The 23,841-nt window shown below is 37.6% G+C and overlaps 1 protein-coding gene across 1 annotated transcript in view; it reads left to right on the top strand.

Moving 5' to 3' along the window:
• ESR1 (estrogen receptor 1) overlaps positions 1-23,841 on the top strand; it is a 160,429-nt gene that overhangs the window by 118,720 nt on the left and 17,868 nt on the right. Inside the window, 1 exon segment of the mRNA XM_059841965.1 lies at positions 16,497-16,635. Coding sequence (XP_059697948.1) covers positions 16,497-16,635 — 139 coding nt within the window.

Raw genomic sequence — 23,841 nt, 5'->3', positions numbered from 1 at the left:
GATTATCTCTCCAGGAAATGAACTATGTGTGGAAAGAGTATGTTGTTTTGTCTGCATGCTAGTTATGGACTGCTGTGAATTTAAACTAGTGTAAGCAAGATAAAGAATATCCCACAGTGGAATGGGAGATGAGAAATCCGCAATTGCCTTGCTCCTCCAGGAGCCTGGGCTCAGCTAAGTGCCAGTAAGGAACTACTGCCTTCTGTTCCTTATGTAAAGTTCTGTTGCTTGTAAGAAATGTCACTGTCTGCCAGAGTATGGAGCAGGGAGATAGAGGTGAAATATTTATCACTGTGCTTAGACTCTGGGTCTAGACCTAAAGCTTCTTAAGCCTCTTGAGGAGTCCTGGAAACAGAAGGGAGGAATCAAGATCTTGACTTTGATTCAGTGTCTGGTTCCCTTTGCCCACCAGAGAGGGACACTGTTCAGGCTGTCAGAGGTATCCAGTGATTCTCACAGGTATCTGGTATTTCTTGTGAGCAGAGTGATACCAAAAAAAGAAAATTCATATCAGAATTTTCAGTTATTTTTTTTCCCTGCAGCTTGAGATTTTTGGTTTGGAACCAAATGCACCAGGAAGTCTGAAGACCCATAATCAAGGTTAATATATGGATGAGGAGAAAAGTACCATTCAAAATCTTGCTTATAGGCTAAATGTGTTGTGTTCTCTGTGAAATTTTATTCTGGAGTGTTTAGCTTGATTTCAAAAACCAAAATTCAAGAAATCTAATTTTGCTTTGACTAAAAAATTTGCTTTTGCTAATTTTGCTTTGACTAAAAAAGATAGGGAAAGTGGTGGAGTAGGCTAATTAAAGTGTTACTTATCAATAGGCTAATGAAGCATCTTCTGCAATAGCTGCTGTTCCTCAGAAAACATGGCTGCAATTAGAGAAGTGGCTGTACAGGCTGCTTGCATGAAAGCCAGGTGTTTACTAAAACCCTGAAAAGTCTCTGACTGGGTCTGATCATTGTATTAAAAAAAAACCCTGACTGGAATAGAGCTGAAATTACAATATTGCCATATAATATCAACTATTATATTAATACTGCATGCCTGACCTATTTCAGAAATCTCCTTTGATTGCTACAAAGGTATTCTTTCTTATGAGTATCATATACATTTGTAGGATGTACTCTGCGAGGTTGTAATTTCACAAGATTTTTTCCAGTTGCTGGGCTGGCTAGAACAGTTCCTACCTTTCTGCTTCTCCCTGTCTTGGGGTGGCTGTGCAAGTACAGGGATTTATCTGGGTTAAAAATGAATCTTTTGGGTGTGTGCTTTGGGTTGCCAGTAACTTGATCCCCACTCCAGTTCATGGCAAAATAGTGAGGCAATTGAAAGGGGGGGGCTGACAGTGTATCAGGAATGAATAGGCCAGTATTAATGTGATGGTGCTTGAATGAAATATTAATGAGTCTATACTGCCAATGGTAATATACAACTGTGGAGCAGGCCTTCTTCTAATTTAATTTCTCCTTTTTTTATGCAGAGAGGTCTTTTACAGTTTCCCCTGTTCAAAGGGCAAGAATCTTCTAGTTCCTGGCATCATTTACATTCTTTATCCTGTTTGCTTAAGTAGGTGTTTAGCTCCTACTTTGCATGTTCCTGCTTAATCTGCACCATAAATTGTAATGCTGTGCCATAGCTGTGAGGGGTTGGAGACTCATGGGTAAAAGTCTAACTTGTTCATAGAGGGTCTTTAGTTGGCTTCTATCCCTGGAAGTAAGATGCTTTACTTCCCAGGAGTCAAAGACTGTCTGGTTGGTTGCCAGTGCTAATGCATATTTTTTAAAAGCTGTTCTGTCTTTCTCTTCCAGGAAGGCAGTAAATTCTGGAAGTTCTTTGGGCCAAGTTTGCTGTGTACAGCTAGTAAATAGTGACCTGAAGTGACAGAAGCATGTGGCAGCCTTTTGGAATCAGCAGTTGACAATTAGTCATTGGCAGGGCGGGATTTTGCAATGTTAGTGGAAAAGGAAAGCTCTAGTGTACTTTATTTGGTGATGATGGGATTAAACACTGGTATTAATTGCTAATACCTCACATATTTTAAAACCAGTATAAATGGAGTGATTTTCAGCTGACAGAGCTGCTCATGAAAATCCAACACAATTATCAACTTGTGACTTCATTTTTTCCCCACTTGGTGTTCATATAAGCACAGTTATGGAGGATCACTGGCTCCAATATGAATACCAAATGCACCTTTTCTCCCCCAGGTAAACATGTAGGGTTACATTCCTTCATGCTGAACCTTTTGGGAAGAATGCTGCTTTACCACAGAGAAGCACTGACTGTGCCAGTGCCTCCCTGTGTCATTTGTGTAGAACTCTCTCACAATGTGCCACAGTGAATCCATTCCTAAACTGGTGTCTCAGGATTTTATCTGCTGCATGGGAAATCTATGAAGCACACTAAATATCCCTGTTGTCAACCACCACCTGCCCACCCCCAGTTACAGGCACAAATATGAATTAAATCTGCTATTTCTTTTATACTGCTCATTATGCTTCTGGTTTATGTCTTGCCAGGATGCCTCTCTTCTCAAAAAAGTGGCTTATATTTTGCAGAAATTTTTACATGCTTAAGTTTTTAAAGGTTGTTTAGTTCTGTTTGTTGTTGTTTGTTGTTTTGCTTGTCCTCTTGGTTTGGTTGTTTTGGGGGCTCTTTTAGTTAATGATTTCTTTGGTTTTTTCCTTTTTTAAGGGAAGGGGGTGGGGGGACACTTCTAATCAAATGTTTAAATGGACACACATTTCAAAATTTGAATGAGACGGTGCCAGGCAGCACAAATACATTTCCTTTACTGCCTTGTTGCAGCAGACAGTGCAGAGTGCTCTTTTCTTTAAAATCCAGATGAGCTTTTTTGTACCTTATTTTTCAGTAATAGGGCTTCTGAGAGGTTTTGGGATTCATCGCTGCGGGCTGATGAATCTAGATCTGCTTTTCTTGAGCTGACAGTGAATAACTGTTACCAGATTTCCATGAGTTATTTTATTTACAAATACTGTGGAGTAACTTGTAAGCTATTTCATGTTGGTAGATGACTGAAATTATTTATTAATGTGAGGCCAGAATTGTTCAGTATAACATTGATGAGCTCTTTTCCCCCTTCTTAACAAGTTGCCAGCCTCTTGGACCATCAGAGTCTCATGGCTTCTGAGTGTCTGAGCAGCTTCCTAATACTTCATGTTTAATCAGAGTAGGACTATATTTAAATGTGTTTGGAGATGCTATATTTTACACTCAGAATTAGCCTTTTTTTTTGTATGTGTAAGAAAATAATATTAAGATTTTTTTCCTCTTCTTTTTGAATTTCCAAGTTCATCCCTCTTCCTCAGTTCATATTTTGATTGTCTCTCTCTATAAAAATGCCGCCTGAAAGTGCTTTAAAAATTAGGTTGATTCCAGAGTTAACACAAACATTTAGGAGGTGACTTACTTCTCTGAGTATCTCTGCAATTCCTGTTGTATTTGTTCTGATTAAGTTAAATTATTTTCTGTCATCTTCATATTTTGCTGCTTCATTGCTTTCTTGGCCTGTCAGATCATTAATAAACATATTTAGGATAATTAAAGCTAAAATGTTGTGTCATCATCTTGACAAGTTTCCACCACATTGTTGTTTCATATTTTCTGTCTCTTGTTCAGTTGTTTAGAAGTTTGCCTTTTACCATCATAGTGCAACGTCCATTCTGTGTGAGCTGTTTGTGGTTACTGCATGACTTCATCTCATCCTGGTAACTCTCCTCGTGGCTGCCAGGTAGCCATGGGAGAATATAAACATATATGAGCTGTAGAAGTGAGTAACAGGAACCCATAACCTGCTGGATATCATCAAAACAGCATTTGGGTGACAATCAGGGGATATTGACTGCCTTGGGTCTCCTACATCAAGCACAGTTCCTCTGCCTCTCATCCTGAAAAAGTCTCCTTTATGTGATCCAAACTGTGCTTCGAGGATCAGCATGGTGATGCTGTTTATAAAATAGTCTCCTAGGCTATGTCAGAACCATGTGAAGTTGCTCTACCTCCTGATCCAAGCCAAAGTTTTACTCTCATCCATAAGGAGTCTGTCAAGTTTGCATTTCATATGCATGTGAATGAGAAAAGAAAAAGCAGAATAAATCAAAACAGCTCTGAAATAAGAAAGATGGAAACTACTACTTCTTTTACAAGCAAGAAAAAATATCAAATTATAATTCTGGGGAAGACTTTTTGAATTTTAAGTTACGTATTTTTCTTCTAATCTTTAATTTCCGCTATTGTATTTATTAGAAGGTATTACAGTGATATTTTTTAATGTGATGGGATTCCATGCAATTTTCCAGTCCTGTCAATGGATGACAAATAGAGTTTATAGGTCCGGTCATTTTGGATGAGCTTGTACACTGTTCCAAAGCTTTTCCAGATGTCTCCATCAGAGTTGTGTAAATAATTAGTTTCTTTGTTTCTGGCAGATAAAACCAGTAAAAATAAACTTTCTCACTTCATACAAAATGAAATGTTTGAAAATTTCTGCTAGATAATAACCTTTTTTGGTGAAATGAATTTCTTTTGAATGTGAAAGGGTAGACTTCAATAAAATTTCAAATATTTCAGGCACCTGTTTAAAACAAAAAGACGATTTTAGGGAAAAGGGTCCTGTATTTCCAGAAGTTTAGATACCTTTTTCAGTGTTGAGTGGGAATAGGTGCCTGGTAGAGTGCTGAAAAGTAAGATGAGGCGCTGACAAGGAGGCCATGTTTCCAGAGAGAAACCAGCCTCTTTTTTGTTTGTTTTCATTCTGTGAAATCTGACATGGTACCTAGCATGTTTCAAACTTGCCAGCTGTCACTTTCCAAGGTAAAAAGCTCTGCCAGAGTGCTTCCAACCAGCATCTCAGCAGGCAGTATGGGAGTTGGAGTCAAGGTCACTGTTCTCTAAGTGCAAGACCTGCATTTTGTGTGCACACCTGAGCCTGCTCCATGAAATGTGCCACACTTTCCTGAGGGTGCCTTGGGTTTGTTACACATTGAAGGAGAATGTGAGAAAAGGGGCTTAACATGTGTTTTGTGGAAACATGCTGCTTGATAACTTCCTAGGTCTCCATGGACGAGAAGATTAATACAAATTGCCAGCTGCATTCCAGTGTCTTGCTTTCCCTGTAAAGTATTCCTGTGCTCTGTCTTATGATGACTCTCCCACACAGCTGCTGAAACAGTCTTCTTGTTGTAGTGGTTGAAGGAAATTGCTGCAATTAATTTTGCTGTCTTTCTTCTCTTTGATGTATGCTTACAATTTCTTGGACAATTTTTTTGAGATTGGGTTCGGTTCAAAACCAGTCGTGTAGGGAGGAAACAAATAGGAGGAAAAAGAAACATTTGAGGTTTCATTTATATGTGCTTATGTTTCTGTTTTGATGTAGGTACCAGGCAATGTAATGGATGATAAAGTACACATATAAATATATATAGCTTCTGTTACTCACATAAAAGTGCAATAGACAGAAATAATACTTCAAAAGTGAACAATCAGAGGGAAAAAAATGGATGCAGGTGCATTAGTCAAGCTAGTTTTATATCCTAGTGACTATAAAGAATGACCAGACCATGAACTCTGAAGTTATGCCTCATTTCTTGGGTACAGCACACTATGTTCTGAGCAATTTCTATTTGTAGTCTTGAAGCAGTTTTAATCTTCTAGTTCACTACAAACTTGACAGTTTCCCCCTCTTTTCCTTGGGTTGCAAAATAATAGTCTCTTCTTCTAATTCCATATGCTGCTGCAATGGATGCTAATTGGTTCAGTGCTGAGCACAGCAGTGGGAGACATTGTGGAGAAAAAAGCTTAATGCCTTCTTCACCAGATTTTATGAATGAAAAAGGGGAGAGCTTAGCCCTCCCAGTTTCATCATGTGAAAGTTTTTGCAGTCAAAAGAGTGTTAAATTAGAATGTGACACTTCTAAAGGCTTCCAGATATGGGTGGAAATGTAAAGCAAGACAGTGAAACTTTAATTCCTAAAGAATTAAACAGAATTATTGGAAATAAAAGTATAAAAACAGTATTTTAGGGACAGTCAGAAAGACTGGGGTTAATCCTTAATTTCAGTTTAAATAATTAATATTAGTTTAGAAGAATGGCTGAAGCTGGCCATTGGTTGTGTTATCTTGCAAAGCTAATTTTATATCTTTTAAAAAATGTTCTTAAATTGTGTTATGATGACCTTTGAGTCTTTTTTATAGCTCTTATAATTAAAGGAACAAAAAGGATAAAAAACGGAACAATGGAGATATTTTTACACCCTAACATTTGTGGGAAAAGTGAGGTGCAGGGCAGTAGCAATGAGCTGCCTGTGGTACAGTAGCTCTCCAGGCTCCCTTTAACCTAGTTTTGTTCACTTGCCATCCCTGTCCTGTCCCCCATGACCATTTGATGATGTGACATACCTGCATTTCCTTTATCCACCCTGAGGTTTTCCAGAGCCTCTCGCTCTAGCAAGGTCTGTCTCCTGGTGCTGCAGTGAAGGCCAGGCATGTAGGACTACCCAGGCCAGCTCCAGCACCCTGGCTGTGAGCCACCCCTGGCTTGCTGCTCTTTCTGACACCATCAGGGCACTGCCCATCCAAAGTGCCTTTCCCAACTAGAGTGTCTTTCCCAAGCAGTAAGAGGATGCAGTAAAAGCACGTAGGTGCACTCCACAAAAGAGGAGAACAACTGGGAATTCTTTGATCATTACTTTTAAAATTCTCCCCTAGTAACTGTGTATTGAATCAACCAATTGCAACCTTGCAGGGGCAGGCTGGGGTAATTTAAAAAGCTCTGAAAGATTCTACCTCAGTCTGCCTCCTCTCCCCCCTTCCAGATTATATGTTTACTTGAAAACTGTGGTTGCTTCAAGAGATTGCTCAAAGAGTGATTGCTTAATCAGACCTTTTGCCTCGAATGATTTTTTTTTTTTGACAGCCACAAAACCATCACTTCCATTTGGTTTAGGCTGTGATTGGAGCACAGCCTGGTACTTTAGTAAGGAGGTCAAACAAATGCTGAAAACCTCATACTGTCCTGGATGCAACTGAACAGAAAAAAAAAAACCAAAACCAAGTCATGCTGGATATGACTTCAAGTCTTAGGGCAAATTTACACAAAGTATAAACTCTCCGAGGTGGTTGGTTCTCCCTGAGTGCTCCTCAGTGGCTTTCACGCTCTTCCTTCTTGACAGGTTATTTCATCAATGATGTGAACAATTAAAGCAGCAGAAGAGACCAGCCCTAGATGGATGGGGAAAGGGAGGAGGGGAAAGAACGAAGTAGAGAGGACAGCTTGTATTTATGAGTCTGTCTTTTGAGTTCGTAAAAGTCAGTGAAGAACGCATAACCAGCCCCAGGAATTATTTAAGCTGCATCTGCTTTTGATGGAAAACATTTTGTGTAGCTGTGACCTCTTACAAAAATGACAAATCCCCAAAAAACCCTCCAAACTACTTGCAACTGGTCTGAGTACTGGTAGAAGTTTAATATAATGTAATTAACTGTGGCAGAGACAATAAATAAAAGACGTATTACCTCACCCCATCTATTTTAGTCAGCAGCTAATAAATTTTGTGTAGTGTCTTCACCTGTCCAGGGAAAAATTCGGAGGACAATCTTCAAAGAAAAGCCTTCACATGCAGCTGCAGATGGGATGTTCCTACACTCAAAATCACAGGGAATAGCTGCTGTTCCATTCTCAATAACCAGACGGTGTCCTGTGGCTTTTATTTGCAAGCCTGAACTTCCTAGGAAATGGCACATCTCTCAGTGCTAAAAGAACTATAAAGTAACATCTTACTGTTGTCAAAGTGTACCCTGAGTCTCAGCCGTCTGGATTACGGTCCGGGAAGGAATTATCATTAACATGCTTTAAATAACTGCTGTATAGTGCTGCAAGAATTTTCCATGTAATAACAAACATCACATTTTATTGATTAGTTGAAGAGCTTGTTTTCCATAGAGAAAATATATGTATGTCTCCCTTCTTGCTTTACAATATAAGTAGCATAAGCTTTCACTTGCAAACTGGCAGGCAGCCTTCACTTACAATAATCTTATTCAGTAGTTGTTATAATCATTATTGGCAAGATTCATTGTTATTTTAATAAGTTTTAAAACTGCTTGTTAAGAGGGTGAGGAAAACTTACGCCTAAGATTTGTTTTGTACAAGTTGTTACCTTGCCTAGCTTAGTGAGACCGATTAAAGTTAATACTTGTATACTTCCCTGCATCCAGCTTTTCTTCTTACATTTTAAACAATTTCTCCCCCAAATCCAACTTCTTAAAGCTTTTTTTCTTTTTTCTCTAAGTTCAGTTGCTTCTGGTTTCTTTTTTTTTTACCTTTACTGATTTGCAAGAAATGGAACTTTCACTTGGGCTCGAGTAGTCTTCAACTCAAATATTTTTGTGGTTGAAAGGATGACAGTGTGCTGAGACATCTCTGTCCTAATCCTGCCTCCTCCTGCATGAGGTACTTAACCTCCCTGTGTTCTATCTATAAAATACGTTTAATAATACTTAATGGTTTTACTGCCCTTTGAAAATGTAAAGTGCTATGTGAGTGCAAATTACTTTTATTATGTTCCCTGATGGAAGGCCTCAACATATTTGTGTTAAATGGTTACTGCTAATGCACTTTCTGGAATAATCTTTGGTTAACAAAGTGCAACCATTGCAGAAAACCCCCTGTGTTTAAGGCTGACACAGTGACAGGTGTTAGAAAGTCAGGACTTGGCTGCACTCGGCTTCACTGGGCACATGTGTGTCCTGGCTCAGGGATGGGCTTGAGCCACAGCACTGCCCAGCTCGTCTTCTCTCCACGGAGGAAGTCTTGAGCTTCAGACATACAGCCTCACCATCCACCATCACAGGACAGATCTTCAGGTAGTCAGATAAATCCTACAGAATAATTTGCTTGTGCTGCTCTTCAGAGAGAACTTGCGGTGCTTAAAACTCACAGGAGCACTTCCCAGCTAAGGGCTGGCTCTCATGCTGAGTATTCCTGCAGACCCCCAGGCAGAACATGGTCCATCTCCCTAGGAGCAGAGCCAGCCAAGCTGGTTTATGCTGGAGGATTCTCATGTTTCTCTCAGGCAAGGCATCAGAATTTCATAAAAATGTGGCAAGGATTTGTCAGGGGAAGAGAATGTATGTCTGACCAGTGCAATTGTCTGTCACTACCTCTCGCTTTTCTCATGGAAGTGTTTCCATGGCCCTAAATTCTAATTGTGCTTGGTGCAAAGTATTGCTTTGAGTATGTCAAATTCTACTTGCCTAACTTATTTAGAAGCTTACTCTGGAATAGGAAACTTGAAATAGGACAGTATTTAATATATCTGATATAGGCAGGGTGCACTTGATCATAGTTTAGACTGGTGTGTACCTGAGAGAAAGAAGGGTTCCGATACTGAACAAGGAATTGGCTATTTGGACCAGGAATGGCCTCAGGAACTTTTTAAACTCCTCATCCTGAATAGATATGAACTGGACAGGTCTGAAAAAGCATGTGCTTTTTGCACAAGCAGAAAGCGTGGAGTGAAGTCATGATAACTTTACATATTCCTGGAAAGGAGCTGAAACTGTTCTCATTTACCTGAGAAATGCATTTCAGAATCATCACATTGCAACTTTTAAGTGGAGGCAGAACAGACCAGCCCCTAGAAATGGGATCTGAAATAAAAGTGACAAATGTAACATCCCTGCAGCATCCTGCTCCAGGGACAGTGGCAGGTAGGGAGTTTGGCTGGATGGTCTACCTGCTAAACTGTTAGGCAACTTTCCTAAGGCCAGCTCAGGGTGGGTGGCTCCATTAGAGGTGAAGAGCAAAAGCTTGCTTGATCTTGACTTTTAATACGAATACAGACTGTGAAAGCAGGACCTTATCTTCCTTCTGACTTCTAGGGTTTTTGCCCAAAACCCCAAACATTCCTAACCGATATTAAGTTTACACCAGTAAATTGTAATTTTTGTTTTTCAGAAAGAAAAACAAAAATTAATGTAAAACCATTAGAGCTGAAAATTTAAAAATGTGAAGTACAATTTTCAAAAGGAATTAAGAGTAATTAAGAGCAGATGCTGTTCTCTTTGATCTCAAGAAATTCAATTTCTGACAGATTGTTTACACTCAGACGAGACAGTGTGCAAGTTTGGATTGGTATGCTGCTATACTATAATTATACAGGCAGAAAAAAATAGAGAATTGTGAAAGAGCAGACAAAGTAGTTAGATGCTCTTAAAACTGTGCCACTTGCTTTGTGTTTGCCTTTCAGATTTACTGAGCTCCCAGGAGCTCAGTAAATCGTAGCTAATTTTTTTCTGACCGCACTAACAGAAACAAAAGCAATATCCTTTAAAAAAAAAAACCAACAAAACTACTCTTCTAGCAAAATATTTGGATTGAAAATGTTGAGGTTTAGAGATCTTTGATCTGCAGTCTTCAAAATAAGTCTTGATTTAAAACACTGGTGTTGTGTAAACAATTAAACCAATATGTCCGTGTCATACTGTAAGTGCCCTTAGGAGGAAGAACTTAATAAAAGTGTTTTATAATTTTGGTCTGAAGGTCTGTGGAAAGAATTAGGAATGAGTAGCATTATAGAAATAGCTGTGTGGATACTGAGGCTCAAAGAAAACAGTGTTTGTGGTTCTCTGATTCACTTGGCCTCAGAATTTGTTTTTCTCTGCTGTTGTGTACAGACAAGGCTATAGTCAAGGTGTGGGTTTTAGCTACCTCTTAACTAAGAGGTTTCAGGGCTCAGCCTTAAAGGTTGAAGAGGCTGAGTGATCTGTGCAATTTCAGAACAGAATGTCATCTTATGTGCTAGATAAATGCATAGATGCAGTCTCCCCACTCTCTTTAAAGTGGAGAGGTTGGGTACCAAGCTTGTGGCTATAAAAAAGGCACACATTTCGCCACTTGATCAAACAATGGTGGCCGAGGTATTGGTCCTTCAATGTGCTTTAGGTTAGGAGGAACAGATGTTTTTCCTCTCTATGGCTGTTTTTTTTGAGAACAGAACTTGCCTAGGAATTATTTTGCTGTTTGCCTTTCATCTACTTAGATATTTTTCTCGATACAAGCCACTCTTTATTTTGTTGCTTTATTGGATGGTTGCTAGCAATTAGGTTGCAGCACCCACCACTACTTTCTGCTGTCTTTGCCAACCTCATTAGTGCTCTGTTCCAAATGTGGTTTATTACATGACTGTCACATGACTGAGGTTGTTGTAAACAACAACCTTTTGCAGTGGTTGATGCCACTTTTCAAAACACTGCATTAAGATAGAAAAAAACCAGTGGTCTGTCTGGACACATTTAAGACACAAAATTTAGGTGTTCTGATTTCCCACAACTTTTTTGTCGAGTTCAATATCCTGGTTTTTGCCATAGGGGGTATTATAAAATTTTCTGTTACTGTTAAGTTAAAGACATAGCAGACATGCTGGCAGGATGTTTAAGACTTTAGTGTTCATCATATTTATAACTTTGCTGGAAAAAAAAGGGTCTGAATAACAGTGATAAAATTATGGATGTTACTAAGTTGAATAACGTGATGAAGATAAGGGCAGACTGAAGCAGCCTGCAGACCTGGTATCACTGTCTCTAAAAGAATATAGCTGAACTGGGAAATGCTCCAAGAAGAACAACATTGTTTCAAAGGTGAACAGAATAACTTTTGTCTATGAAGTGACTGAATATACTTATAATATTTGGAAATGAGAAGTGAGATGATGACCTGGGGATTGATGGAATCTTCCAATGCAATAATAGATTTTTCAAGAGATAGATGTTTGTTTATTTCAGAACAACAGGAGATTGTGATTTACCTAGGGTTAACTGAGAGTATGAAAATTCTTACTGGAGACTACTGCTTCAGAGTATATAAAACATATCTGAAGTGCATTAAATGCCAAGTCAGATCAGAAAGCACTTGGAGAAACTTGGAGGGAAAAATATTATAGGACATCAACCACAAAAAGACCATTTCCAGCTCTGCAAGTCTGAGCTGTATACCTCTGGAACATGAAGAAACTTCCAGTGGAAGCCTGTTTTTCCTGCTGTATTTTTTGCCATAAACATCTGGTATCAATTTCTGTTGTAAATTGGATACTTTGATAGATGGAGGTTTGCTATTGCTTTTAAAACTATTTATTGCTTTTACTTTACTTAGCTTCAAGCATCTGGAGACTCATTCTTTACGACATGATAATATTTATTTTCTTCCAAAAATTGTTCGACATTCATCTTTTAGGTACACGTCATGGTAATTAGGAGATAAAGTATAAACATATAGGTTAGATTAGAGTTGGATCACATGGAGAAAGAAGGGTTTCTTTATAATTTTTTTCACATTTACTTAACTGATTTTGAGCAGTCTGAACACCCTATAGTTGTGTCTTATTAGTAGAAACTGCAAAATTATGATGATGATCCTCAAATATTAGTAAGTGTCAGTGGATGACTTCCTGTTGAAGGATTGAATCTGCAATGACACTGGATATTGGGTCTCAGAGAATGGTAATTGCTATGGAAATTGTTTCTCATAAAATGGGTAGCTACTTATTTGGTTAAGTCACTAAGGCAAATGACGAATCTATTAGTTTCAAAATGATTGACGAATTTTCACACACACACACACACACACAAACACGTGTACACACACATGCATTGGTAGTGGTTATTTCAGAGAACTGAAGAGTGCACAATGTATGTTACCTTAGCAATACATGAAAGTCATCTGAGCTTTATGTTGTTCCTTACTGCAGTCAAACAACTTAGGCCATAAACCACTTTTCTCAAGGGTGTATGCTTTACCAAATACTATTTCAGTAGTCCTTGTGTTGCCCAAACTCCCAGGTTACAAAGATATTTTCTAATTTGTTTTTTAAATAGTTACTGCCTTCCTTTTTTTTTAAGATGGTGGGATCATACCATTTTGGATTGCCAAATCTACATGTCATGCTTGCCAAAGTAGGGCTTTTAATAACTTTTGCTCCGTGGACCTACTCCTGCTATGGAGTATCTTATTGTCTAAAGGAGAGAGATTTGTGTCATATTGTCACTCATGCAGCACATATTGCTGCTTAATACTAGAAAGGAAAATCACTTGATTTGAACATTTCAATTATGCTTTCTACAGAGAAGTTTATTTGCCCCTTACTCCTAGCTGGATACACTAAAGATCATTCTAGCTTTTCAGAAATTCATATTTCCATATTCCTACAAGAATTTCTGGTACATTCATAATGTTTGTTGTTGGCAATCCCTTGGAAATGCTGTTAATTTGAAAAAAAGAGGAAGAGTCTGGGCATGGCTTTTATTCTCTAAGCATCTTTCTCCTGCCAAACATATGATACATGTCAGATAGGATGAACTAGAGGCAATCTAGGTTATTGATACTGATTGATATAAGATCATGGAATTGGTCATTCTGGTATATGGAGTGAGATGTAGGTTACATCCAAACTGCATCCAAATTAGTTAATTTATCAACAGTGAAGTCAATGTCTGTCTTCTTCCTTAAAGCACAGTAATAAAAATTTTAGAATTAAAAAATACTGTCTGAATAATTTTCAAAACTTTTCAGCGTGAAAAGAGTACTGAAATTTGAGAATTATGTGCACATCTACACATAATTTCAGCAACACTAAAGTGCAACATGCTCTACATGATTGACTGACTAATGATTTATTCATAATTTAATTTAAACTTCTGTTACATTATTCTGAATTAACTTTCTTGAACAAGAGTATGTCTTAAAAGAATTATTAGATCTTGATTAATGTTTCAAATGAGAGAAAATTCAAGGAAATTTAATGTGATGCTTAGGTAATGACTACTTTTGTTGCTAACAATGCCCCCTAATTTGTAGTCTGACTTGAAGCCAGTCTAGCTGCCAGCATGGGCTTCTCTCTGTTATTCCATTACCTTCTGTAATGCTATTCTCTTTTTCTTTGGATCTTTATCCATTGCAGTCCTTCAACCTCTCTAGACTATTTAGCTTCACAAAGAGTAACTAAATTCCTCTGACTCTTCACCAGAGGGCATATTTTTCAATGCTTTATTAATTTTGATCTTTCTTTACCTTTCTGTCTAACTTCTCATCCTACTTGCAGGATGGTTATCAGATTCAGGTAACACCGAGATAATTCAACTTTCTTATGCTCTCAGACTTTTAGTAAGGTTCTTTGTCTTCATTAGATATTTCCCAAATGCCAACAGGACATAGTCTGAGTTATGACTTCTGTTTTTTCCTTGTCATCGTTAAAAATTGTCTATGATAAAGAAGTAAATTGTATGTCCTTCCTTTAGAAATACTTCAGTTCAGTTCATACACTTTTGCCATACTGAAATATGAAATTTAAAGTATTTTCATTCAGTGAATGTTCTTCATGGTTCTACAGTATTAGTTATCGTACAGAACTTTGTTTTATCAAATCTATTATTTTATAAAATTTTATTTTTTATGGTTTGGGTTGGAAGGGACATTAGAGATGACCCAGTTCCATCCAACCCCCTTGCCATGGGCAGGGACACCTTCCATTAGACCAGGTTGTTCAAAATCCCCTCCGTCCTGGCATTGAACACTTCCAGGGATGGGGATCCACAGCTTCTCTGGGCAGGATGTTCAGTTCTGCCAACTAAACTAACTAGCTAGTTTTATCAACAACAAGATAATAAATTTGAAATGTCACCTAAAAAGCCATCAAGGCAATAATTACGTATTGTTGTTTTAAGGCAATACTTAATAGGAAACCTGGTGTTTATTATTTGTTCTCCATATACAGACATTTTCTTTCTGCCAGTTTTGTGCTTGAGTGCTGTAACCAATGCTTTGTAGTTAAGAATGTTGCTCTTTTAAGTTTCAGCTCTATTGTTCAAGCTGCTTGGTGACTCAGGCAAGTGCCATTTCATCAGTCTTTGAAGTCTGGAAATAATTTTTTGTACTTGGTAATAAAGGAAAAATACAGGAAAAAACAATTATTTATTTCCTCTATTGTTACCACACCCATAAAACCAGCAGGTATTGCAACTGCCTAAATTCACTTCTGATGACGGATAGTGGGTTTTATTTCAAACATGTCAGAGCTGTTTCCTTTTATTGGATGATTTCTTACCAATAGATTGATTAGCTCCCTCAGATATTTTCATTAAATATAATTAAATGAAAAACTGTTTTACCAGACATAACAGTATTTTCTAAGTTATTGTGAACTGCATTTTGTTTATTCTCTACCTCTTTCTTATTTGAAAAACATATTTCGTGGCACATAATTTAACTTTTAAAATATGTGCCGTTTTTCTTCCTTTTTCTCAAGATAGTATTCAAGTGTATGTCAGGTATATTCCTCAAAACTGACTCAGTATATACCTTCAGAGAGGACACAACACAGAAGAAAAATCCCTGCTATTTTAGGGCTGGTAAGGTAATTTACCATGTATTCTGTATTCTGAAGATTAATATAAATCATTACAATTACCCCAAAAAATTATGGCAAGGTTCAATAATGTGTTTCACTTGTAACACTGAGTAAAAGATAAATAAGACCTATTTTAAGGCAACTTCTGCACGTTTTATTTTAGGAAACTCATTCTAATTTCAAGGAATAACTTACGCAAGATCTAATAAATCATATTATGCAATCTCCACTTCTGTTATATTTCTGGATAGAAAATAACATTCGTGAAAAATGGGAATTCAAAAGAGACAATAATTCAATCTCTTGCATGAAATGAACGCAGGGAGGACCGCTGTGATTATGGTTACATGTGTACCTTCACCATTATTCTTTCTTTTTCATTTTTTGTAGTATTGTTATAAGCCATCTCTTATTTTGCCTTCATTGTTTCTAAACAGTGTTTAAATGCAAAGTACTTATTTCCTCCATGTTCTGTAGTCCAGTAGGAATATAAACAGGTGTTTCATCGGTGAATTCTGATTGCACAAATATCACCATTTGCTCCATAGTTTTTTTGAAATGGTCTGTTGGTCCCTCTTCCACACAGGTATCACACTTTCATCACAGTGAATTGTCCATGAGTCTGTCTGAGCATTCCACCAAGAGAATTGGTCTGGGGTTAGCTGATTAGAGCTGTCACTTCATTTTATAGCAGGTATTTTTCCATTTTGCCTCATGCCCCAGGCAGCGTGGTGCTGGAGCAGACAGACGCCCCTTTCGGCAGCGTGCACCTGGATTCCCATGCCCTGGCAACAGGTGTGGGGATGGAGATGCTGTCCAGGCTCTTGTCCTTATTTTTGGGAAGAGTACAGCCAGCACAAAAACAGTAGGCTAGAAAGTTCTGACTGTTCTGACACTGGGAACCCCGGTGGACAAAACTCAGCCCAAAATATGAAGAGAACAAATGTCTGTTTTTTTGCTCTTTTTGGTTATCCAGCTCCAAAGCACTTTTAAACCTAATTCTCTGAATAATGTTATTCCACTTACAAAACTGGAGTGTTTTTACTGTCTCCTGTTTATTCTTTCAGGATTTGTGGATTTAACACTCCATGATCAGGTCCATCTACTGGAATGTGCCTGGTTAGAGATACTGATGATCGGCTTAGTCTGGCGCTCCATGGAACACCCAGGAAAGCTTTTGTTTGCACCTAACCTGTTACTGGACAGGTCAGTCTGCATGTTGCTGTGAATTATTTAAGTCAATTTATTTCTGCTGCAGTCAGATTAATTTTTAGCATGATATCATCTCACCAATCCTACAATTTGACTGTACATCATATGTCAAGCAGGCTTATGGTAGGTGAGACTGGAAAACAAATGCTCAGGAATGTGATACTGGTCATTTATTAGACAAGTAACACACCTGAGATTCATCTGCTGCTTGAAGTGCTTTCTTTCAAAGGCAGCAGTAAATTTCTCTTATACTCTGTACTGTTTGTTGCAGAAGTAATTTAAATTAAAAACTGAGCACTATTCATTTAATTCAGATAGTTATTTTTGTTCATTTAAAATCCTCCTAATTTTTCTTAGAATGAATTTATCCAAGCAGCCAGACAAAATTTTGGAAGAAAATCCTCATAGAATCTCAAGTGCAGTTTTATTTATTCATAGAGAATATCTTAAGTTTGGGGGTTTTTTTCCTCTTGAAAACTGGAGACAAATATGACAAACATATACTTGCTCCCTTCACTAAGCTTTTTTTTTTTTAGCCAGTCTTGCTAATATGCTGAGTATTTCTGAGGAAAAAAAAAAATTCTTCTGTGCTGTGTGACAATATCCTGGATTTTAGCTGGCAGTCTTGATGTTAAAAGGAGGAAAACTGATAATTTAAAATATATTTTCTACTATCTTAATGTAAATTCAAGCTCTCTTTTCCTAGTCATGTGAAAAATTTCAATTAAATTTTCAGGCAAAATTTCTTAGGATAGAGTAATCTTAGCTATTGGTGATCCTCTTAGTTGACGACTGCTGCCCACATAGCAGAGCTGGTAGGGGAGAGCTTCTATGCACAGGGGTCCCTTCAGGGCAGACTTTGGCATCTTGGTCTAAACTGGAAGTGGCAGAAGAGCCAAACTGAGATGGAGTATACAGAGAGGCAGCTAAGAGCTGAGCAAGCTCCTGACCTCATCAGGTAGCTGCCAAGGCAGAGGGGTGGCAACAGAAAGTCAAGGGCAGTGCCCTCAGCTACTGCAGCTACCAGGTGTGTAAGTTAATCAAAATTCTCATTAGCAGAAAAATTTCTTATCATCAACTTGCTCTGTTGACTGTGGGGTACTGAGTTTCCATGGCTGCATTCATGCAGTGTTAATCCTTTGATTCCCTGCCCTCTATTTGCACACACCCCCCAGGACTTTTAGCATTTTAGTAAAATACAAATGATCATACCTAACAGGATAAAATGTAATATTTCCCAGTAGTAGAGAAATGTTTATTGCCTTAGGAAAAACCCTATTTCACTTGTGTAAGCACAATGATCTGTGAGCTGTGGAACTAGAAAATATAAAATACATTCTCATTTTATGTACAGAAAATATCTGTTTGTCTAAATGTAAGTATAGTCTTCACAAACAGCTGCAACAGTTTTGAAATAATTTTGAAATTTTGGTCTTCTTCAACTTAAAACCCACATGCTCTCAGTAAAATGGAGTTTGAGCAGTTGATTCACACAGTTTTAAGTCAGCTGTGGGGTTAAAGAAAACCATTGCATGCAACTAGAACCACATATTACTTCAGGGCTCTTTGTTTTCTAAGTTTCAATTGAGACTGTAAAATTGTAGATCTATTACATCTTCTTCTTTTCAAATAATAAGAAACATGTTTCTAAGTCATCATATACATGCCTCACTCCGTTTGGTAGGGATATTTGCAGAAAGTAAAATAATAAATTACTTGACTCTGGGAAGCACTGATATGCTAATCAGTTAAATAACTCTTAATTTACTTGTTAATTAGTACTAACAGTATTTTGATGTGTTAATTTGATTTGGGCAAATTGGCTTTTGAGAATGTTATAGAGCAGAAATCCATTGTTTGTCAGGTTTGAGAGGGCAGGACAGACACTGATTCAAAGCCTGTTTCTCTCAATGACGTCCTTCCACTGCATCAAATATTCATAGAACCATAAAATGGTTTGGGCTGGAGGGGACCTTAAAGATCACTAGTTCCAACCCCCCTTCCATGGGCAGGGACAACTTTCCCTAGACCACATTGCTCAGAGTTCCATCCAACTCTCCTATATTTAGTGAAAACTCTCTATTGTTAATACACTTTGTGTATGCCTCTAGATCTCTGTGATCATTCTGTTGCAGACATCCTCTCTGACTTGAGCACCCCTTTCATTTTAGCATTCAGGCTTATGCTGATTCTAACAGATTCTTTCTGTCCAGGATTTTGATATAGGTACTCGTTTGTATACATCTGTTCCTAAAGCTTAGGTCACACCAAATTTTATTATACAACTTTTTTTGCCCTTTGGCTAGATATATACAGTCTTGTCTTGTTAACTTCTATCTGAAATGTCATAAAAATAACCTTTCAGCTTTGCTGTTTTTTGAAAAAGTGTGATCCTTCTTCTCCCAACTCACTCCTCCTACTTGGGTCATATTACACATATGCTTGTCTTGTCTCTGAAGATCTTTTGGAAACTGTCTTTTCTAATTCTATGCAAGTCAACCAGTTACATTTTAAAATAAATACTTCTTTAACTCTCCTTTGTGACAATTCACACTTGGAAGGTTTCTTGAAAAAAAATCTGAAAATCAGACCTTAGTTAATAATTCTATATTGCTTTTTAAAATTTTTCTTGCCTGTAAGAAAATAATTACATGACAATTAAGTTGACAGTATGTGCAGACTGCTGCCTTCTGTATGGATGAATATAATCCCATTATCTCTTTTTCTTCCCAGTCTGCATTGTAATTAGAAGTGTATTTTGTGAGGTAATGCATCCTTTCTTATTCCATTAATGCATTACCCAAATACTTGAGTCTTGGTTCAAAGTTTTAACAATCTGCCAGTTACATAGGACTAGTAGATTTTTACAGTGTACAACTGCTGCTCTTAAAATGCTCAAATGACAATAATTATAGATTAGAAAAACAGTCTCAATCAGGAAATACAATGGGTCCCAGTGTTTGCAATTAATGTACAGTACTTACTAAAATCAAATAATAAATTCAAGATTTTATATTCTGGTTTTGAAAATTAGTATATTGTAGAAGACAAATTTAGAAGTAAAGCCTTAGATTTCTAGTAGGACAAGCCAGATGTTTCCTTTCTGGAGAGTTCCCAAGAAACTAGGCTTTAAAAATGTCATTAGACCAGGGTTGAAATTTGTCAGGCCTGACAGAAGACTGTTTATAATTTTGAAGAAAATGTAATGTTTCTTCAGGAATAAGAAAGTCATATTTTACTTTATTTTTGAAGGATTTGTTGCATTCAGATATCATGCTGATCCCAGGTTACTCAGAGGCTTGAGACATAATTATAAAGAAACTCTTGATAGAAATAGCTGGATTGCTGAATCTCACTTGAAACATTCTTAGTTTCAGCAAAATGGGAAATGCAATGCTGCATTTTAAAAAGGAAGCCTGGTGGCCACAGTAAAGAAGCTGATGGGATGCCATCTAAAGAAGAGAATTGGCTGAAATTGAATGAAAATGACATAGTGATAAAGAGTCACTGTCCATTTTGTAAGAGGAAGCCATGAATATCTTGAAGTCATTTAAGACATTAGCAAGAAAGTAGATGACGGAAATCTTGTCGAATTTCCAAAAAGCATTAAACAAGTTCAAATTTTATGTAACAAATGTGATGGAATGTGTATAGGAGAATAATAATTCTGATCTTCCTAAACAGCATTCTGAGTTGATGTTTCCATCTCACTGTTACCAGCAATTAGTTCTATAGAACCAGCAGTTCTTTGCTTGCTAGTAGTCAGACTGCAGGTCTCCTTCCCCTCGAGAATGTTTACAACAGGAGATAGAAATAATAGAGATCATTGCCATTCCTTTGTTTAATTCTGTGCTTCATCTGTGATTAGAAAACTGTACCTTTCTGATTTTCTTTGTCTTGACAGTAATATTGAAAGAACAGGAGAGGTACCCAGAGGTGTTGCACAGACAGTTAAAGAGAGATCCAAGCTTTGCTACAAAGACTAACTAAATGGACTGACTTCTCTGCCTGTGAAACTCATTAGGAGAATAGGAACAAAGTAAAGATGATAGGAGTTGTAAAAAGTCATGAGCACATTGAGAAGATGTGTGGTAGTCCAGAAGTTATGATCTCTTCCAGCCCAGCACTAGAGGTAGTCACTTGAAACAAGCAGATCCAAATGCCTGTGTGATTAGCCCACAGCTAAATATACCTTTGATATGAGACAGTATGGCTGTCTCCATGTTATTTTCTACTGCTATTTTCTTATCATGGTTGTAAAAAATCTCTCGTGGCAAAAAAATCTGTCTAGGGACTTATAAAATTTCAATTCAATGCAGTCAGTATTTTGGTGTTTCTATCGGGTTTTTTACTTCTTTTTATGGAGAAAGCGAGTCTGTTTTTCTGGGCTCATCTTAATCTGGAAACTTACTTCCACTTTCAGTGCTTGATGGAGCTTTTTCATTCTCTCTAAATAGAAGAATTTTTCTTTCACTGACTTTTGTATTGAGCAATGACAGGAGACTGTGGATCTTTTTAAACTGCTACTAACACAAATAGCAAAAAACCTTACAGCATTCACTGTGTGACAGCGTAGCTGATCAATTTACTGCTTTCATGGCTCTTTTCCTCTATATCTGAAAAGAATCTTTTACATTCTTTATGTAGATATTTTGATAGACATAAAATTAGATACAATAGAAGAGCATCAAGATGAAATCTGAGTATGTTTTTCTAGTCCCTCAACTTGTAAAATGTTCTAAATGCCTGAGGACACCACACTTGTCTGTCGCTTGAGTAAATGCATGACATTTCATGTGAAATTGTGGATGCATTAATTACCATTTATTAGATTTATTAGAAAAAAATGGATCCCAATTGCTTGATTCGGAATGCTTCCTTAGTGACTTTCTGCTTGTATTTATTTCAAAAGGGAAAAGTCCATAGGCAACAAGTATATCCTAATCTGCCCTTCAAAATGGATTTGAAAAGCGATTGTACATTTACTTTTCATCACATCTTTAAGAGCAGTAGATTCCATCCAGAAAACCCAGCCCAAAAAAACATCTTGTCATTAGGCTACTTGCTTGATAGAGCTGAACGGATTAACTTGTAGACAGTTAAGGAATCTCTTGAAATAATTAGGTTTCCCTTTCATCTTTCACTCTGTAGTTGAATTTTGAGATGCATTATTATACTGCAGACTCCATAGAATGAAAAAACCCATACTATTACATGAGACAGAATGATAAAACTTAAAAGAATGAAAAATTACTCTCTCTTTATTGTGAATCAGTTTTTACTGTCTTTTTGGGCAAAATTCAAAGACTACCCAATTCTGTAACTCAAACAACTTAAATGTAAAATAAGGACAATCTTTCCAGAGTCTGGAGAAATGCTGGGTAATGCTCAAAGTGATGAATTCTTTCAAAAAGATAAAAAAAAGAAAGCTCCCTCTCATTATGATCTCCACGTCTTCACAGTTTTCACCTGATAGATTCCCTGGCAGACTTGTAGGCACAGAAAAGAATTTTTCAAAGAAAAAGAAATAATTCTGGGTTTAAGATAGTCCCTACACAAATTATGAGATTACTTGTTCATCTAGTAACCCTGACCTTGGAAGCACAGGCCCCAGTTCTAGGTTGCATTGTACTGTGATGCTGTTAATTCCAAAATCAAACTTTACATTTCTGATATGGAGAGAACTTTAAATTTTTTTTTGGCTTTATGGTGACTCAGACTGAATATAAATTAAACTGAAAAAGGCCCTCCTGTAAATCAGAATAACTTTTCTTTGGCCAATTATTTTAGCTTTATTTTTCCCAAATGGAGAGCCTTCATAATAATTTTCTAATCTAAATGTCTTAAATGTGACCAAAGAATAATTAGTTTTCTTTGAACTGTCATAGCAGCATTTTTGGGATTTTTTCCTACCTGGCATATTTGTAGACCCATTTCACATTATATTTTACAAAGAGGAAAATCTTTTAAAGGTACTTAGTAGCTAATTGTCTTTGTGTTTCAGACCTGATTAACCACTGCTCAAATGTGCAAAGTACTACTCTTACCCTGTTCACCTAGCTGGATGACCCTCTGCTCATCCAGTCAGGAAAGACACTTGGTTGGCCACCTGGCTCTGAGGGCAAGTGTCAAACGTGGGAGCCCAGGTGGTCCATTCCATGGGGGCTGCTGAGGAGAAAGGGCTTGAGGCAGAATGGGCAGATCCTGCAGGGCAACAACTGGTTGCATATCTGGTATCAACAACATGGATTTAACTTTCTTTTCATGGAACCTGCTGTGAGGATCAAGAATGTCTAGGAAGAAGTGAGATCCATACCATAAAGTGGGGAAAAATCATGATTTCCACAGACTGACCAACATGGTGAAGGAGCTTTAATCCAGGATGATGTGGACAGGGAAGACACAATAACAGAACATATTAGTAGGAAACCTCCCTAAGTATGTGCTCGCACATAAATACAGAATTGCCTCCAGGACACCATTGTGGGGGAAACTCCATAAACTTTCTGAGAATTCAGCACAATTCAGGTGCCCTCTGAGCCAGCAGACTGCCCTCCCAGACTGCCTTAGGAAAAGCTTTAGCAGCATCTAGAGGTAGGTGATGCTCTCTCACTGCTCAGACTTGCTGTGGCAAATCTGGAGTGCTGTGTCCAGTTCTGAGTTACCCTACACAAGACAGACATGTACATATTGGACTGAGGCCACTGATGGGCCACAAAGAGTGGATTGGAAAAACCCTCATAGAAGGAGAATCTGAGAAGACTCATGTCTGATAAATATCTGATGGAGAGGGGAAGGAAAGAAGGCAGTGGAAGATTCTTCTCAGTGACAGGACAAGAGGTTTTGGAGTCTCAGTCCTTGGAGATTCTGAAAACCCAGCAATATATAGGCTTGAGCAGGGCCACTGAACTAGATTATTTCCAGACAATTCATGCAATATCAGCAGCAGCTGGTAATCTGTGACCCTCTAGGTGAAAATAACTTCAAAATAGATTTTTTCCCCTTTTTTATTGATAAATATGCCACTTAATATTTATGGCAAATATTTTTCAATGATGACTTTTAAATCTTGGGCTAATTTTATAAATTTTGAATATGTTTTAGCTAGCAATTGACCCAAATCTTTGTTCTTAAGCTTATATTGAATAAGAAACAATGGGCTCTTAACAGCATGCTCTGGAAGACCAGGCTGTAACACCA

This window comes from Haemorhous mexicanus, chromosome 3, assembly GCF_027477595.1.
Source record: "Haemorhous mexicanus isolate bHaeMex1 chromosome 3, bHaeMex1.pri, whole genome shotgun sequence".
NCBI lineage: Eukaryota > Metazoa > Chordata > Aves > Passeriformes > Fringillidae > Haemorhous > Haemorhous mexicanus.
The sequence above is the reverse complement of the archived record's forward strand: the minus strand, read 5'-3'. Positions and strand labels throughout refer to the sequence as shown.